The sequence below is a fragment of the Gallinula chloropus genome, assembly GCF_964237585.1.
Source record: "Gallinula chloropus genome assembly, chromosome: 1".
Lineage (NCBI taxonomy): Eukaryota > Metazoa > Chordata > Aves > Gruiformes > Rallidae > Gallinula > Gallinula chloropus.
Window position 1 is genome coordinate 130918900 of NC_140085.1, and position 16688 is coordinate 130935587.

The window sequence follows — 16688 nt, forward strand, 5'->3', positions numbered from 1 at the left end:
TGTATGCAAATGCTCCTACAGCTTTAAAAATGTGTGTCAGTAGTACTTGTATAAGAAGTCTCTTTGCAGTGTGTATTTCATCTTACTGTGACATTTTCTATTGTAAATATTTATTAACATTTAACTCCTGAATAAAAATTCAGAGTTAAAGTAACAGTTGTAAAGCTAGGTGCTGGGCTGCTAAGGTGAGTATCACTCATGGAGCTAAGCATTGAATCTGTTACTCAGTCCTTATGCGTGTTCTTTTCTCAAGATCTCATTTCAAATGTGTCTTTGAGTTTTATTTCATCTTTTACTCATTTATCAGAAAGGGTGAGCAAAGTAATATTTTTTGAGCAGAAATATCTCAGGAAATTAACTATTAGCAGTCCTTGTGCCCCACTTTCAGGGCACTGGTGACTGATGCAGTCGAAGCCTGCTTCAACTTGCAGTACTTTTAAGTCACGTTGCATTAAGTTCATAGTGTTTAAGGTTAGGGTGAATCTCAAAGCCCCATCGTCAGTGCAATGCAAAAGTGATGGGAGAGGCAGTGTGATACTAGAATGCCATCCAGTTTTAGTGTAAAGACTTCAAATTATTTCAGATACGTTATGTGTACCTTTCCCATGCCTCTCACAAGAAGGGTGGTTTGTCACAAAAATTTCCTGTTTTCATCATCTTACCTCTGTCACAGCTTCTGTGTCTGTCTGTCAGTGATAAGGCCAACAAAACAGAATATTTGTTCGTCTTTTGGACTTGGTAATTGCTTTTTGTTGGCCACAGGTGCCGTAGCCTGATGCGGTACATCTTTTCATTCAGGATACGTTCTTACCCACAGGCTTCGTTTGGCATCCTTCTGGTGTTTTAAGAAATCCGTTGTGATGGGAATTGTTAAAATAAAATCCTCGTTACTACTTCTGAGGAGAGTGAACTGGGTGGAAAAAGGGGGCAACTAGGAAGTTCAATTAAATCTGGTTGCATTTTGCAGCTTCGCATCAGATTATAATGTGGTCACATTGTACACGTGTTGGATCAGTTTTGTATTGGGTTGGGAGATTGAGCAGAGAACCAGTTCAGTGTTAAGAATGAATAAAAATGACTATTTTTTTTTTAAATCCTTCTTCCAAATACAATTTTAAGTCTGGATGGCTCCAGATAGCATAATCTGTGTCTAGTTATGTCAACTTTTGCAACTGGCATCTCAGACAGATGCTAATTAATGATACTTTGCCTGTCATCAGTTTCTCCTCTTCAGTGGGATGATTTTCTTCACTGCTCAAAATTGGTTTGTAGCTCCGTAGAAGTAGTTGGTGTGTCCTGTAATTGTGGAAACTGCTTTTAGAAGAGAACAGATGTATTATGGGCTGTATAATTTGTCAAGCATTTTGAAGGCCTTCTTGATGAATGGACCTTTACAAATATCATAATAAAAATTATGGGAAGCATTTCCAAGGTGAGTGGATCAATTCTAGTTTATTTTTGAGTGGTTTTCTTTTAGGAAATCCCTTTAAAATAATGGGTATTGAGAGTTCTCTCTTGGGCTTTAATGAGGTTATGTAGTTTCATGCCAACCATTTAAGTTCAAAATTTCCAAGTATATTTATTTTACATTATAAATTGTGCACTACATTTTTTTAATTTTTTTTAAGCCTTTGTTAGAAAAGTTGCTTTCCATCGTTCATTTTGAGGTTTTCCTCCCCTCCCCTTTTTGTTTTTGTTTTTCCTCAGTTTCCATTACAAAGAGCAGTGCAAAAATCCAATCTTCCCCTTCCAAAGTGACCCGGCGTTCAATGCAGTCTCCACAGAAATCTGCTCCAGTACCAGCGCAACGGGGCAGGAAACCAGGTCGGGGCAAACCCCCTGGACAGTCTGCAGTTCCCAAGAAGGGCAGGTCTCCTAAAAATATTCCCCTGACAAAAAGCACTTCACATACTGAAAACCTTAAAACAAGGAAAAAAAGTTTAAAACCTGGAAAAAAGGTTAGTCCTTATCTACTACTTTACTTTATATTGCAAAATTTTGTAGTGAATTTTTTAAATTATTATTTAATTTTCTTTCTTCTCTTCAGCCTTCAAGGCTTTTCAGGTTTTAGTGATTATAAATAAAAAAAAAAGTCTAGAATAGCTCTTCTGGAATATTTCAGTATAAACTTCTGTGGATTATTTCATCCCAGAACAAGATGACTAATTTAATTATGGGCGAGTTGTTGGTGTTGAAAAATAGTATTCTGGAATAGCTGTTTCCAGGAAAAATTTTACATGAGACAGGGAAGCCTTTAGGCTTTTTAGTCTGGGTTATTTTATTACTGAACCATATGTATAGTTTCCTTAATTTTTTTAACTATTTGTACTTATTTTCTTTCATGTTTAGAAACAAAGGGTTAGGGACAGTGAAGGGTTTGTGGCAAAATTTGGGCATCTTAATCTTACAGCGGGATATCCCCTAACTCTGGAGATACTTGCATGAGGCAGGAAGTGTCTTTCCAACATTTCTCTAGGTGTGGGCTTAATTCTGCCCTCATCCAAAAGCCATGGTGTCCTTCTGCCTTCCTCCCTGCCACGCTGTGTCAGACCTGCCTGGTTAGGCTGCCTCCAGCTTCAGCTCCTCTGGAGCAGCTTGACCAGGCACAAGTTGACACTGCTGAAACCCACCACCACCACTAACTCCTACATAACGCCAACACTGGTGGGGGTAAGCAATCCCAGAATAAGCTAGTTCAGAGACATGTACTGGGAGACAGCTGTCCCATCATCCCACCGTTTTATGGCCACCCTTGTCTGCTCCCACCCAGCAGTAGCAGACATGCTGCTGCTGCTGCAAGGACAGAGCCATGGCAGGGCAGATGTTGACAAGTCTTGAATTGCCATAGAAGTACAACCTATTTTTTGAGGCTTGTTCACCTGTGTCAGGCTGTAAAAGAGGACTAGCAATCCTGCAGTCGGTTTCCTGTGCCCCTGTGTCTGTTCCCATGCCACTCCCTCCTTAGCCTCAGCAGCAGTGGAGGAATGGGGGGGTATTGTTTTTTCTGTTGGGTTTTTTTTTTTTTCTTCCCTCTCTTTCCCCATGTTTCATAAAGTTGAAGTTTTGGGATTTTCCTTTGCCAGTCTGAATCACTGTGGGCTATTGGATCTATTGCTAGTGATGGGTGGGAAAGGATGGAGTAATGGCCCTTCAGTGGTAGTGCTGATCTGTGTAAGGTTCTAGTGAAGGGACCTTATTAGAGCATAACTATAAAACTCTAGCACAAAACTGGAAGTGGGCACTATGCAATTCTAACCACAAGGTAAGAAGTTTTATTCTGGGGACTGGAAATTGAAAGCCTGGGTGCTATCTCCTCTGCTGCCTGCCCTTTCCAGTCAGGCATCCAAAGGTAGGCTACTGATGCAGGCGGTCTCCAGCTTTTTCTCTTGCTTGGTGTGTGAAAGTTCACAGAGACAGAGAACATAGAGGAGAAACACTGGTGGATGGGGTGTTCTCTGTAAGTCTGAGGAGCTTTAGAGGAGAGCATTGAATTCAGGACTTGCATGTGCTAAGGCCATACTCAGGTATGGCAGGAGACGCGCTTCTGCCTACGAGTTTTGTCCTCTGTGTCTCATGGGAAGAAAAAAGTAAAATCAAGAGGCTTTGTGAATCCTCTGAAATAGTTGGAGGCGTCTCATCCTTGGAGGATACTTCTGGTCTCTAAATGCTGGGTGTCTGAAAGTGCCTCTTTGCATTTGGCTCCTGGTCTGTGTGAGGTACTTGAGAGGGTTTACTTGAGGAGGGGGGCTTACTGCAGGCACTCCCTGCCTTGAAGCAGTGAATCTGAGGTACCTCTACAGACTCCTGGGACCAGGCAGCTAAGAGTTGGGTTTTTCAGAATCTGAATTTGGGATTTTTACTACATTAACTTTTGCATTGAGAACTTTACAAATGAACTCCTTTTGCGAATCCACGGAAGGTTATCACTGCTTGGCTGCGTGGTTGGGTTGCCAAGATGTTGTACATGTGTGCAGGCTCTTACTTGGACTGTTACAGCTGTTAAGAGTGGAGAGAGGAAAGGGCTTGGGGGGAGTTCTGCACAGACCTGGAGTGCCATACAGCCTGCATACTGCAGTACATACATAAATATAATGCAAGTCGCATGACCCTGGAGATTTGGAACTACTTTTTTTGGTTGGGTTTTTTTTTTGCTTGCTTGCTTGTTTGTTTGTTTGTGGTGGTGTTTTGTTTGGTTCTGTTTTATTTTGGGCTTTTTTTTCAAACCAATCCAAATAACTGTCCAGCTGCTCAGGCTAAGTGATTGTGCTTCAAGTGGGAGCTGCCTTTTTGGTAGTTGAAAACCTGCATATTTAGGGAGATTGCTTGGTGCCTGATATACTATAGAGTTGTTTGACCTTCTCTGGTTTAAGTTTGTTATGCTGCCATGTTTGTCACTGGGCAGGTATTACCTTTTATCATGTTGAGGTCTTCTTTTGTTTTTTCTATTTTATATAAAAGTTTTTTCTAAGCTTCTCCAGAAGTATGAGGTGCATGATAGGCTTTGTTTTCCATTTGTCTCCATCAGTTCACGCTGTGTGGTTTTACTTCATCATAATGAAGTGGAAAATTTCTTTACATATTTTTAATTATTTTTAAAAGTACACTTTGCATAACAGCATACATAATTCCTTCCAGAATTTCTCAAGGAAGTCCCTTTGGTCTGTGTCTGGATCCCAGCCCTAAATTTCACCCCACATGAAGAGCAATTTTTGCACATCAGGGTGAAGGCTGTGCAGTGGCACTGCAGTGCCAGAGGGTGAGCAGAGCTCTCCACAGGCAAACCGAGCTGCTGTGCCCTCCCAGCGGGCTGGGGGCAGCAGGCAATACCCTGACTCAGCAAACCTGCTGAGCCCTGCTGGGAACGTGGCCTGCCTCCTGAAAAGTCGTGGGATGTTTGGGATCGCAGTTTACTGCTGGTCAGTTTGGGGTTGCAATATGAGAACCTCAGCTGAGCAAACATCATGTGCTGTACTTCCAAACTCATGCTCTTTCCTCCTTCTTAAGGAGAAGGTAGGAAATGGCTGGCTAGCCTCGCCATGCTTATGTGTTAGCATGGAGGGCAGGTTGCTCCTCCTTCTTACAGGTTTTCTGTTTGTATCTTGTTTTCCTGCCTACATCTCTCCCATTTCCCCCTCTTTCCCCTCAACTCGACCACCCATACTTTGCAGCATGGTGACAGGCAACTGGGCCCCTAAAGAGTCCCCGCTCCAGAGCAGCCTTCAGGACTGTCAGACTTCAGATCAGAAGCTCCAGCTTCCCAAGTGCATTTTTGGAAGAGAGACACATGGTCTCATGGTGCTAAGATACCTAGGCAATTCCTGACAAGTATTACATAACTGCTTGGTTCACCCTCTGACCTGAACCACCTCATCTCACTCAGTGCAATGCCAGGCCGTGGCAGTCTGTTCCTTGTGTTCATGGCAATTTCACCTAGTCCCATATTGTCAAGCAGTTTCTCCAGCCAAGCCTATCTTCTCTGAACTGTAAAAAGCACAGAAATTTTCTTTAATGTGCTCTGGATTTCAGAAGAAAGTTAATTTATTCTTTCTAGTTGTTGTGAAGAAATTAAGCATTGCAGCTCTTAGGAAGTTACATATTTTGATTGCTTTCTACAGGGTTTTTAGTTCATAGATTGAACATAATGCTGCTTCTGGAAGTGCCAGGGATGAATACTGCTGAACACAAGATGACTTAGCCTCCCTTAGCAACTTGACTGATTTGTCAGTTCTCTGTAGGTCAATTTTAGCAATAAATATGGTACCACATGAGTAGCCAGGTCTCCGCTGTCTTCAGATGTGTCAAGATCTTGGGCAGCCTGTTGTGTTTGTAACTTTTTGAGGTAGGTAAGAGAATGAGAACGTAATCTGTTCCCATGTAAGAATCAATGAAGGGAAAAGTGATAAACTATTTTCCAATTCATCATTTCTTTTATTTCCATGTATTTTGATAGCATATCAGAGCACATTAGAAGTTCCTTCCTGGTGCATCTCTCTTGTCTAACCCCCAATCCAAACTAAATTATAACAAAGTTGTTCTTTCCTAAAGGTGTAAGGTAAAGAACGCTGAACAATTTCTAAATCTTTTAGCTGTGAAATCTGGTTGTCTGTCATACAATAAGCTGCAAATAAGTTTGAGTTTGTGAAAGGAAAAGATTTTGGCCACGTAACTGGATTGTAAACACTGGCTTATTTGATACCTGCCATAAAGCACAAATTCTTGAAAATAAGTACTTGAGAATTTTAGCCCCTTTGAAACAAGCTGAGGGAACTGTTGGAGTGAGTCCAGAGGAGGCCACAAAGGTGACCAGAGGGCTGGAGCACCTCTCCTGTGAAGACAGGTTGTGAGAGTTGGGCTTGTTCAGCCTGAAGAAGAGAAGGCTCTGGGGAGACCTTAGAGCTGCCAGCCTGTACCTGAAGGGGCCTACAAGAAAGCTGGAGAGGGGCTCTTTGTCAGGGAATGTAGTGACAGGACAAGGGGTAATGGGTTTAAACTAAAAGCGGGCAGATTTGGAATAGGTACAAGTAAGAAATTCTTCCCTGTGAGGTCAGTAAGGCCGTGGCACAGGCTGCCTAGAGAAGCTGTGGCTGTCCCCTCCTTGGCAGTGTTCAAGACCAGACTGGATGGGCAGCCTGGTCTAGTGTAGGGGTGACCCTGCCTCTGGCAGGAGGTTGGAACTGGATGATCTTTGAGAGCCCTTCCAACCCAAACCAGTCTGTGATTGTATGAAGATCTAGGTGCACTGTAAAGTTGACACTTACATGTGACTCAAGTGCTCTGAGTTGTTATAAACCCAGATGATTGGGACGATATGGGCATGAAAATAACCCAAAGTACCTTTTCTGTGCTTCCTAAGATGTAGAAGGGTCATGAATTAATATATTAAGCTCATTCTTTTTCCCACTTTTTAGACAGAGGTGGCATCCTTTTTAAACCATTTGTCTTCCACTGCCTTACTTAAGTAGCTGTAAGTGCAAACTGATGGTTTCTGGTCTTCATCTTCTTTCTTGGACTCGTGTCTTCTCTGTTGTGTGAAGTACTTTTGTAATAAGTAACCACACACATTCAGATAGTAACTGATAGCAGAAGGTTTTGCATACTCCTTAAAAAACATTAAACATTTTGACCTTGGATTTTTTTCTCTAAACAGAAAAAAATCCCACCAGAACAACTGACTCCTCCATCGCTTTCTCCTCATTCTTCTTCTGAGGGGGACAGTGGCACCGCACAGATACTTAAAGATGGGACTAGTTTGTCTGGGGCAACTGCAGCGGTTATATCGACAGGTAAAAGACCAAAGCCCTCCCCCCCCCCCCCCCCAAAAAACCCCATACCTTTTTAGTGTGAAGTGACTTCCATTTCAAGCAAACTAGTAGTGTCATTTTATGGAGAATGTGCTGCAAGCTTATTACTGGAAATCATTGTCCAGCTACCTTTTTTTTTTTAAAGGTATTTGTAGGTGCCAATGTTACTTTGCAGAGCTGGTATTTTGATGCCTGTATTACAGCAAGAAGGGCTGGGGCACAGTGCTTTTGATAGATCTGCTAGACCTGGTAGTTTGTTTCTGTCTGAAGAAGGAAACTGTACAGTTCTTTAATGTCTGACCCACTCCTTTTTATATGAAATGGGAATAAATGTAGCTAAAATCCCAGGTGATATTCTGACATCATTCTGGCTGTACTACAATATAACATAGCATAATGGAGATTTTTATCTCAGTATAGCTTTACATTAAAAGAGACAACTAAGGCTGTTAAATAAGAGAGAAACCCAGAAAGTATGTTGAGCCTCTTGAGGTGACCAGTATGTTTTTTCTTCAAGATAAAAACTAAAAAGACAGTTTGCAGTTCTAACTTGGAAACGTGTCTTGGATTCTCGGCAGTAAATATGACTTATTCTTTTTCAGTGTGTGTTTATGTCAACAAGCATGGAAATTCAGGGCCTCACCTGGATAAGAAGAAGGTTCAGCAGCTTCCAGATCACTTTGGACCAGGTCCTGTCAATGTGGTACTCCAGCAGGCTGTACAGGCTTGTGTGGATTGTGCCTATCAATCCAAAACAGTCTTTGGATTTCTGAAATCTGGCCATCACGGAGGGGAAATGATAACTGGTATGTGAAGATGTTTTGTTTCTGCTGTTTCTTCACAGGGCTGTGAAGTTGCCCTAGGGCAGAAGAACTGAAGTAGCTGCAATGAGTTTGTATCGCTTTTGTAACTATTTGAGCACAGTCAAGAACACAGTGTGAACTCTTTTGTGAAGAGGGTGGTGTTGGTAGTGTGACTTACCTCTCTCAGAAGGATTTGAGCAGTTCTTTAAATTTAGAATGTAGCAATAGCAGTGCTACGTTACATATGCTCAGGACAGCGAGACTCCTTACACTAAGGAGAGCTTGTGCACCTTATTTAGCAGCTGTAGCCAAACATTTGTCAAGTAAACTCAGCAATATCAGCTTTATTAATTAAAGTAATTTGCATAAACTTAGCCATACGTGGTGTTTGTGTTCGTAATGCCTTAACCAAGTGGGTGAAAAGTTTCAAGCTAATGTGTTTAGCTCCCATGCAAGTGATTCCACATGTTAAAGTTGCTGCTTCTTCCTTCCACCATTCCCTGGAGTTGTAGCAGTATCTTAGGTCAGCGTTCACCCACCTATGTCCCCTATTATGGAATAGGTTTATTTCTGCTACATATTAATGGCAGGTCTGCAGATAAATTATCTCTATATCTCAAAGTGAATAGCTGCTGCTTGACATTTTTTCCCTTCTAGGCTAGGAAATATTCTGTGTAGCTGTTAGCACATCAATTAATAATTCCATCACTGGCAATAAAAAGGACTTTGCATTACTTGAGTCTCTTTGCATTGACACTAGATGTGAAAGGTAACTAGTGGAATACAGGTTCAATAAAATCCTTTTAAAGATGTTGCTGTCTTAAGAGTAAAAAGCAGCACCCTGACCAGTGTAAAGCAGAGCTGCAGTAAGCGTTGCTTGTGTGTCCTCATGAGTTTGTTCACAAAACATTAATGATGCTTTGCTGAACCTAATTTGTACAAGTTGATTTTGCTTGAATGAAATGCACCAAGATGAGCATCGCTGGCATTCATTTTGGTGTTTATTGCAGGGGACTAAATCGTAGGCCAGTGGCCTACCGGGGCTGTGACTGACTAGTTGAAAACAATCATTTCAGGGAGGAAGGAAAAATTTCAAAATCCTTATGTAGTTTTGGTTTCTTTACATTCAAAAGTTCTGTAAAAAAGGGGATTACCACTCTGCCCCAGTCCCCAAGGCCTGGATTCAGAGAAGACAGCTCTGTAGCCCTGGATTTGAGGAACTTGGTGATGTAAACTGCTCCTGAAGCAGCGTCCTGGCCCAGGTGATAGAGAACCACAAGATCCCAGTTTCTTTCTGGTGTTCTTGAGCTCTTGCCTTCTTATCAATTTGTCAGACAGGTTGCTGAGAAGTGGGTGAGCAAAAGTTCCCTGTCATTTTGTCCAAAATTTGTGTCTGACATATATTGAGGAGCACAAAATGTGACTTAGGTTACTGTAGCACCTTTCAATGAGCTGTGCATGTGATGGTAAGAAAGAAGATGAAACCTACAATAGGATAAAATGACAAATTACACAATGAAACTGTGAGAGTGTTTTATTGTAGAGTTTTTATTTGTAAGTGTTTTTAGAGTTTATGTTCAGGTTAGTTTGGGTTGGTTGTTTTTAGACTGGCAAGAAAAAACTTGTGGCAGAGATGGAGCAGAGAAATCTAAATCTTTTGTAGACTGACTGTTTTATGACAAGTATTATACATGCTGTAGGAGGACACTGTATGCTGCTGAGAATGTGGATAAAATAATCTTGCTAGAATACATGTGAATAATTAGGGGTTTTCTTTTGGTTCAACTGCCAAAGAAAATAATTGTTCTGAATGTAACTGAATTTAGGATTTTTTCTTACTCAGAAACTAAAACTGTTTTATTTTTGCTGGGTGCATAAGGTTTGACTTCAGGCAGACACAAGTGGAAGGAAATGACAGGCTTGATTAGCAAGCCCACTAATGGTGGTGGTGGTGCCAGCCCCTTTCTTCTCTCTGTAGCACAGAGATTGTGGCATTTGGTGGGATGAAGTAGGCTGAGGCTCAGATAAATCTTCTCAAGCAGAGAATTAAAAATCAGACTCTGGGGTGAGTTTCTTCACTATCAGACACATTTTTCTGATGGTTTAGTTCTCAGCCTTTTTCCTAGCTCAAACCTGGTATTTAAAAACATATTTACACAATGGAAGGTGAAGAAATGAGAACGACACTTCATCCCGAGGGTCGGGATTCACACATAAGTTCCATCCCTGTTTATTTGCCATTAAAGGTTGAGGTTATTGCACTTCAGAAGTACTCCTTTTTTATTTTTTCCCCCTACCACATATCTGGGAAGCAAGAGACTTATGTTGTCCCTAAGCAGAACAGACAGTTGAGTCTGTGGCTCTGGATCCCACACCCTCGGTTGGGGTTAGTCTGGTTGCCCTCCGGTGCTCAGAACACAAGGGATCTGTGTTTGTGCTGCATCTTTATTTGTGGATTTTTCCCATGGTATGTCTTGCTGGTGACATTGCCTCAGCTGTTTCTTGCTTTATCCTCCTGACAAGTCTAAGATAATATTGTTCTTTTCAATGCTTCTTTTCAAAATGAGAAATTAAGGTGTGGAGAATAAGTGATTCCCCCAAGGTCATATAAGAAGATCAGTAAGGCTGTTATAGAGCGTTTTAAACTTTTGCTGTAGCTGGCTACTACCTTGCTGTAAATTTGTCAGGAGATCAGTCTGTGCTAGGGTCTCACAGCCCATTTGCTCTCCAGAACTGGTTGAGTGCCAAGCAAAAATTTGCCTTTGGAGACCCCTTCCCCAAACAGGAGGTAGAGGGGCTTGTGTCTGAAGCACATGTGGGGCTGTGAATCATTAGTGTTTCATTGGAACACTGGAGCCGGGAAAAGCCGAACGGGCCGTGGAAACACGTGGGGCTGGGACTTGTCCCTGTAGTACTGACTCTTAAACTTTAAGTGCCTGTCTTGGGTCAGTCTGTCATGAAAGCAGATGAGGGAGGTAGCACATTGGTGCTGGTGCTAGCTAGTTAACTTGCACTAACTCTAATCAGAAGCTTCCTTACATCAGCAGCGTAAGTAATTGACACTTCTGATTTCCTAAGGAAGCCTAAAATATGCTAAACTTGGGCATTTTCTTTGGGTTTTGTGTATATTATTTGTCTCTCTTGTAACACAATATGGAAGCATTCCTTAAGTCAGATCTGTGAATAAAGACTTGCTTGTCACTTCTGGTTTTGTTTTTTTTTGGTTTGGGTTTGTGTTGTTGGGTTTTTGTTGTTTTTTTTTTTTTTTTTTTAAATGCATCTGCTATCAACAAAATGTGATTCTCTAAAGCTCTATTTACCATTTGGAGACTTATGTTAACAACAGAAAGCTGCGTGACAGGCTGAAAAACCAAGAAGTGAAGCGTAAACCTGGTGTTTATGCCATTTCTTTCTAGCCCTAAGCTTCAGTTACAAGTTTTTTCTGCTTTGTTTTAATATCTTTCTAATCAGAAGTAACTAACAGTTTCAGCTAATGTAACAGTAATTATTTATGTGTACAGTGGTAGTACTGAATCTTTTCAAAATGTTACTAAATTTCCCAAAAAAAGAAAATAATGGAGAGCTGCAACACTCTGTTAGGGGAGGGGGTCAGGGTAGGAGATCAGCAAATAGAACACACAGGCATGTGTCCAGGCTCTTTGTAATCACTCAGTTTAAAAGGCACCAGATCCATTGTGGCTCTTGTGGTATCTCTGCCACCTAGCTCCTGTTAAGTTAAATGTGAGCTTGACCACTGTCCTGCTGACAGCAGGATGGATTTCTCCAGTGGTAAAACAGCAAATGGCAAGGCAGTTTCTGTAGTCAGGATTTCAGGGGTAGTGGATGCCAGCCCATCACACAAGGACGCTCAGTTCTGTTAGAAACTGAGAAGAAAATCCTAAACTTGTTTGCTTCCAGTTTGGGATTTTTTTTCTTAATTAGCAAGTACTCTAAGGGGTCTTTTCTGTGTTGTCTCCTGCAAGTAGGTGGTGAGGAGGTTATTGTTTTATAGGCAAACAACAGAAATTGCACATGAGGCTTCTGTGATGGTGGAATAGGTGCAAGTTTCATTTGTCAGTGTGAATCCAAAGTTATTTTATTAAAATAAGTTCCTGTGCAGCAAATCCAAACTGGCATGGATCCAATGGAAGGTAAAATCAGACCTTTGGATGTAAATTTGTTGAACTACTGGAATGATTGTTTACTCCTGTCTTGTATGGTTTAAATCAAATCTGGATGCTTTCCCCTCTCGGTTAATGGTGGTGTTTTACTATACTTCATGATGCTTGGGGGGGGGTGTTTGACATCATGTTCTTATTCACAGCTTCCTTTGATGGGGAGAAGCATGCCATCAATCTTCCCTCTGTAAACAGCGCTTCGTTTGTCCTGCGCTTCTTGGAGAAGCTCTGCCACAGCTTGCAGTGCGATAATCTCTTCAGTAGCCAGCCCTTCAGCCCTTACACGGGGTGTGCACACAGCCCCACCGAGTACGATAGGAACAAACCAGGTACTGTTGAACAACTGTTCTTTTTCAACTGTGCTGGTATTTTTTGAGAAATAAGTGTGGCAACTTTAGGAAATGTAACCTTTTTTTTTTTTTTTTTTAAACCTGTCTGTCTGTGACGTGAGCTGATGGAAATGAATACGCTTCAGTTCTTAGCGCATTGGTTCCGGCGTGGCCGCGCTCTGACAGGGTGGGATGGCTCGTACCACATGTGCAGAAATCATTTGGTTCGGCAGACTCTTCCTTGTAGCTAAAGCCAGGAAACATATGTGTTGTACCACTGTGTTCCTGCTAAAATGACAAGCTCAAAACTTCACATTTCATTTATTAAATTTATGTGCCGATCATAAAATAAACTTACAAAAAGATACTTACGGCCTCATGAAAAGGGGCTTGCCCTGGAAGGCAACTCAGTACAGCCCTTCCCACACTAGTAAAAGGTCCTTTCTTCCCTTTTTTTATTACCTTACTCAGTGGTGGCTCCAAAAATTTTTGCATCCTTCTATATACAGTCCAGTCACGTAGTAGAAAAGGTGGGTTTTGCAGGTGGCTGCTTGTGAGGCTTCATTTGAAGCCAACATCTCTGTCTGCTGCACCAGGAGTGTCAAGTGAAGGGGAAATGGAATGGCTTGTACTGGATCTCTCACCAAGTCACTTGCCAGGCCTCGTGTTGTTAAGTCCCAGCCTGTGCATTACCAGGAGTCACAGCTGAGGAAACCTGGACATCAGGGCAATGCCAGAAGATTCATATTGGGTTTCTTCACAGCTGTCTGATAGATGAGTCTGCCTGTGGTGTGCTGCTTTAGAAAATAAAGTAATGTTTTTATTCTTTTTCCCCATTTCCAATTGAGAAATTCTGTTTATAATTTTGTCTGTCATATGAAAGTCTTAGTTTTGAATTACCTTAGTTTGGGCAACGACAGTATAAACTAAGCTGTACTTCAGCTTTGAAAGTTTGTATGGAAATGACTGAGCCTGTGTGATGCAGGAAACTGAACTGTAAGTTGGTGAATGGCTGATGCATGTCTTTGCTGTTGTCCTTGGACTTTCCCCATGAGCAGCTTTATGCTGGAATAATAGGTGGTGACTTTCCTCTTCACAGCAAAAGAAGAAATACCTGAAAACAGGAGCGCTAAGCGATACTCTCGGGACTCCCCACCATATACTGCTCCTCTCTCCCCGAAGCTTCCCAGAAACGATGCTCATCCATCTGAAGGTAATTACATTACGTCGGGATTATATATGAGGATTATTTATGGTTTCAGTATTTCCAATCAAAAAGGACTGAGTTCAATGTATGTGCCTGGTTTTTCTCTAGCCTTTGACAGGTCAGGGTGAAAGTATGTTAATTATTGATCCTTGGCACGGATTTTGCACTTAGAGAAGATCTACTGCAAGTTCCAGCAGTCCTTCTGCTAAACCTGCTAGCCTTCTTTTTGAAGGGGCTCAGGCAAATTGGTGATGGATGAAGCCTCCTGCTTCATGTACGGCCATTTAGTGGAAACCCAATTGCCTCAAAATGAGTTAGGAGATAAATTGGAAGTAACTCTTAACAACTCTAGACCGGGGTCATTAAGTGTGTAAGGGTGTAGCTTGGTGATACGCTTCAGCTGTGTTTATGGCTAGCTGCCACTGAAAGTTGTGCTGCTCCTGCTTTCCTTGACTCCTGCTCCCTGCAGTGGGTCCCAGCACACCCCTCCCTGCCCCCCCACAGCTGGGTGATGAGCTGAACCAGTGAGGGAAAGCACAGGAAAGGTTTTGATGCAGCAAAGAGCTGATTGCAGTTTACTTCTCCGGACTGACTCACCATGGACTCGGATGAGGACAGGGAAGGGTTGGATGAAATGCAGCCGTGGGCAGGGGAGTAGCAAAGCCTCCCTGTGGCAGCTGGCTGTTAGATAGATTTAGCTCACTGATGGATAGTACCTCTTCCTGCGCTGCAGCTCAGCTGCAGTAACTGAGCGCATGTCTAGTCTTAGTCTGCCTCAGATGTGAGGAAAGCATCTAGGTTTAAGCCTGGGTGAGAGAGACTTAGGGAAATGTGGGGGTTTTACTTTGCTACTTCACTGGTTCAGCATGGTAACTTGTTGATGTTGAATGGTCCCATCTGATACCATACTTTCTCTTCCTGCAAGATACTCGCACAACATTTCCAAAGTTGTGCTTTTTGTTTCAGTTTTTTGTTGTTTGTTTGTTGGGGGGGGGTGTTAATATGAGAGGGATAGTTATTTCTTCCCTCATATGATTTTTTTTCTTCTCTTTTGGAGATCCTGGTGTCATTTTGTCTTAGCATCAGTGGGGACAGAATGTTCTCTTTTTCTGTGCAGAGTAACAAGTCATAGGACTACAATTAAAGTAGAAAAGGATATCAAATTAAAATGTTGAGAATGATACCATATTTAAGACAGTATATCTTAGTTTTTACACGTGGCACATATGTTTCTTTGTAGATAGAGTTCTGCATTGATTATTGATATCTGTGTCTTTTCAAAAGAAGTAATGGCTTATCCATGGGCATAGTGTATGTCTAAGTCGGATATTTCTGGTAGGTAACTTAAGAAGCAGAACAAACGTTTAAGTAGATCTGCATTATTTGGGACAAAATCTTCCTCAAACATGCATGCACATGCTGCTTTTTAATCCTTGTTTGCTAAGGGATCCCTTTTACAGATGAAGTCAGTGTGCTCCGTCAAATACATTTTAAGATCAGTAGCTCATTATACAGTGCAGTTACTTGGATTAAAAAAAAAAATTAAAATGTTTTGCCATGCAAAAGGTTTGAATTTGTATTCTGTGCATTTCAAGAGGCAAAGTTCTCTTCTCTAGTGTTGTGTGTTTCCCATTAGGGCAATGTCCTCTGCTGAAAATCTGGAGGTAATTTTATAGCGGTCAGTCATGGGTTGGTTAGCAAGAAGGATCTGCCCCCAAAAAGTTCTGGTTCTATTGAGACATAGATGTCTTGAAATAGTTGTTTTGAAATATCATTTGAAGGGAAAATAGAGTAATTGTGGGAAAGGGTCTTTCAAACAGCTCATTTTCCTTCTGATCTGCTCAGGGCTGTGTTTTGCGGAGTTTGCTGTCTTTCCTGCTCACTGACAGCTTCTTCTTAAAGTTATGAGAGATAAAGGAAGGGGGTGGGGAGTAACTCAGCCTGCCTCCCCCTGCAAACAGGATAGTCTTACTACTGCGGCCGATTACATCACTCCTGTTCTGTATGAGGCAGAACAACTGGCTTCCAGTTCCCAGAGGAGTCTCAAGAAAACAGAACGTCCGATTCCTGCTAAGGCCTTCGGATTTTAAACAGTCTGTCATCCTCACATGTGAAACAGAAGGCCTCTTACTGGCCTTTTATTACGGGCATCCTGCAGCGGAAACTCCCGTCCCTTTCCGTATCGCTCTTACTCCCAACTGCTCAGAATGTGGAGGTAGGAGAGTCGTGTCACTCGTTGCTCCACGGGTGGCAAAGCTCCCTTTGCCAGGCGCCAACTGGGAATTGGCTGCACTACAAGTTGACCGATTTTTTTTTTGCGCCAAGATCACAGCTGCTTTTGCTTTGAAGAGAAGCTGGACGGATGGAAGGGGAACTGGAGAGGACATTGCAGTTGCTGAACGTAAACACCTTCTCTAAAAGCTGGTGGCCCTGGGAAATATGCCAGCTTTTTCTGCCTTGTGTGTCCCAATTGAGAATTTGCAGTTAGATAAATTCAAATGCTGGTTATCTCGGGAAAAGAAGCAGCATTGGGCTTTCTCAGCCCTATGTACTGCCACTTCCTTTACGATATGTAACATCAGAGAGAAATTTGGGATATAATTAGAATGAATACAATGAAATTCTTCTGTAATGCAGTCCATTATAAAAAAAACAACCCTTTGTGTCTTCAGAAATCTTGACAAGGGTTGCATAAAACAATTATTTTTAAAAAAAACCCTATATTTGGGACCTCTACCTGTTTACTATAAATGCAAAAAGGTTTTTTCTTAAGACATTACATGGAGCTGGCTGATATTTGCTAAAATACTCTAATTGAAACTTTCTGCTGGGGAGTATTGTCTCCACTGTTCCATCCTCCCTTTCAAGAC

The 16688-nt window shown here is 41.9% G+C and overlaps 1 protein-coding gene across 1 annotated transcript in view; it reads left to right on the top strand.

Annotated features, from left to right (window-relative positions):
• The window catches only part of SCML2 (Scm polycomb group protein like 2), a gene marked incomplete at both ends in the record, with an annotated part of 57457 nt that overhangs the window by 35379 nt on the left and 5390 nt on the right, over nucleotides 1-16688 (top strand). Inside the window, 5 exons of the mRNA XM_084279456.1 lie at nucleotides 1708-1958; nucleotides 7148-7283; nucleotides 7904-8107; nucleotides 12429-12611; nucleotides 13711-13824. Of these exons, the coding sequence (XP_084135582.1) occupies nucleotides 1708-1958; nucleotides 7148-7283; nucleotides 7904-8107; nucleotides 12429-12611; nucleotides 13711-13824 (888 nt within the window). The remainder of the gene's footprint in view (nucleotides 1-1707; nucleotides 1959-7147; nucleotides 7284-7903; nucleotides 8108-12428; nucleotides 12612-13710; nucleotides 13825-16688) is intronic.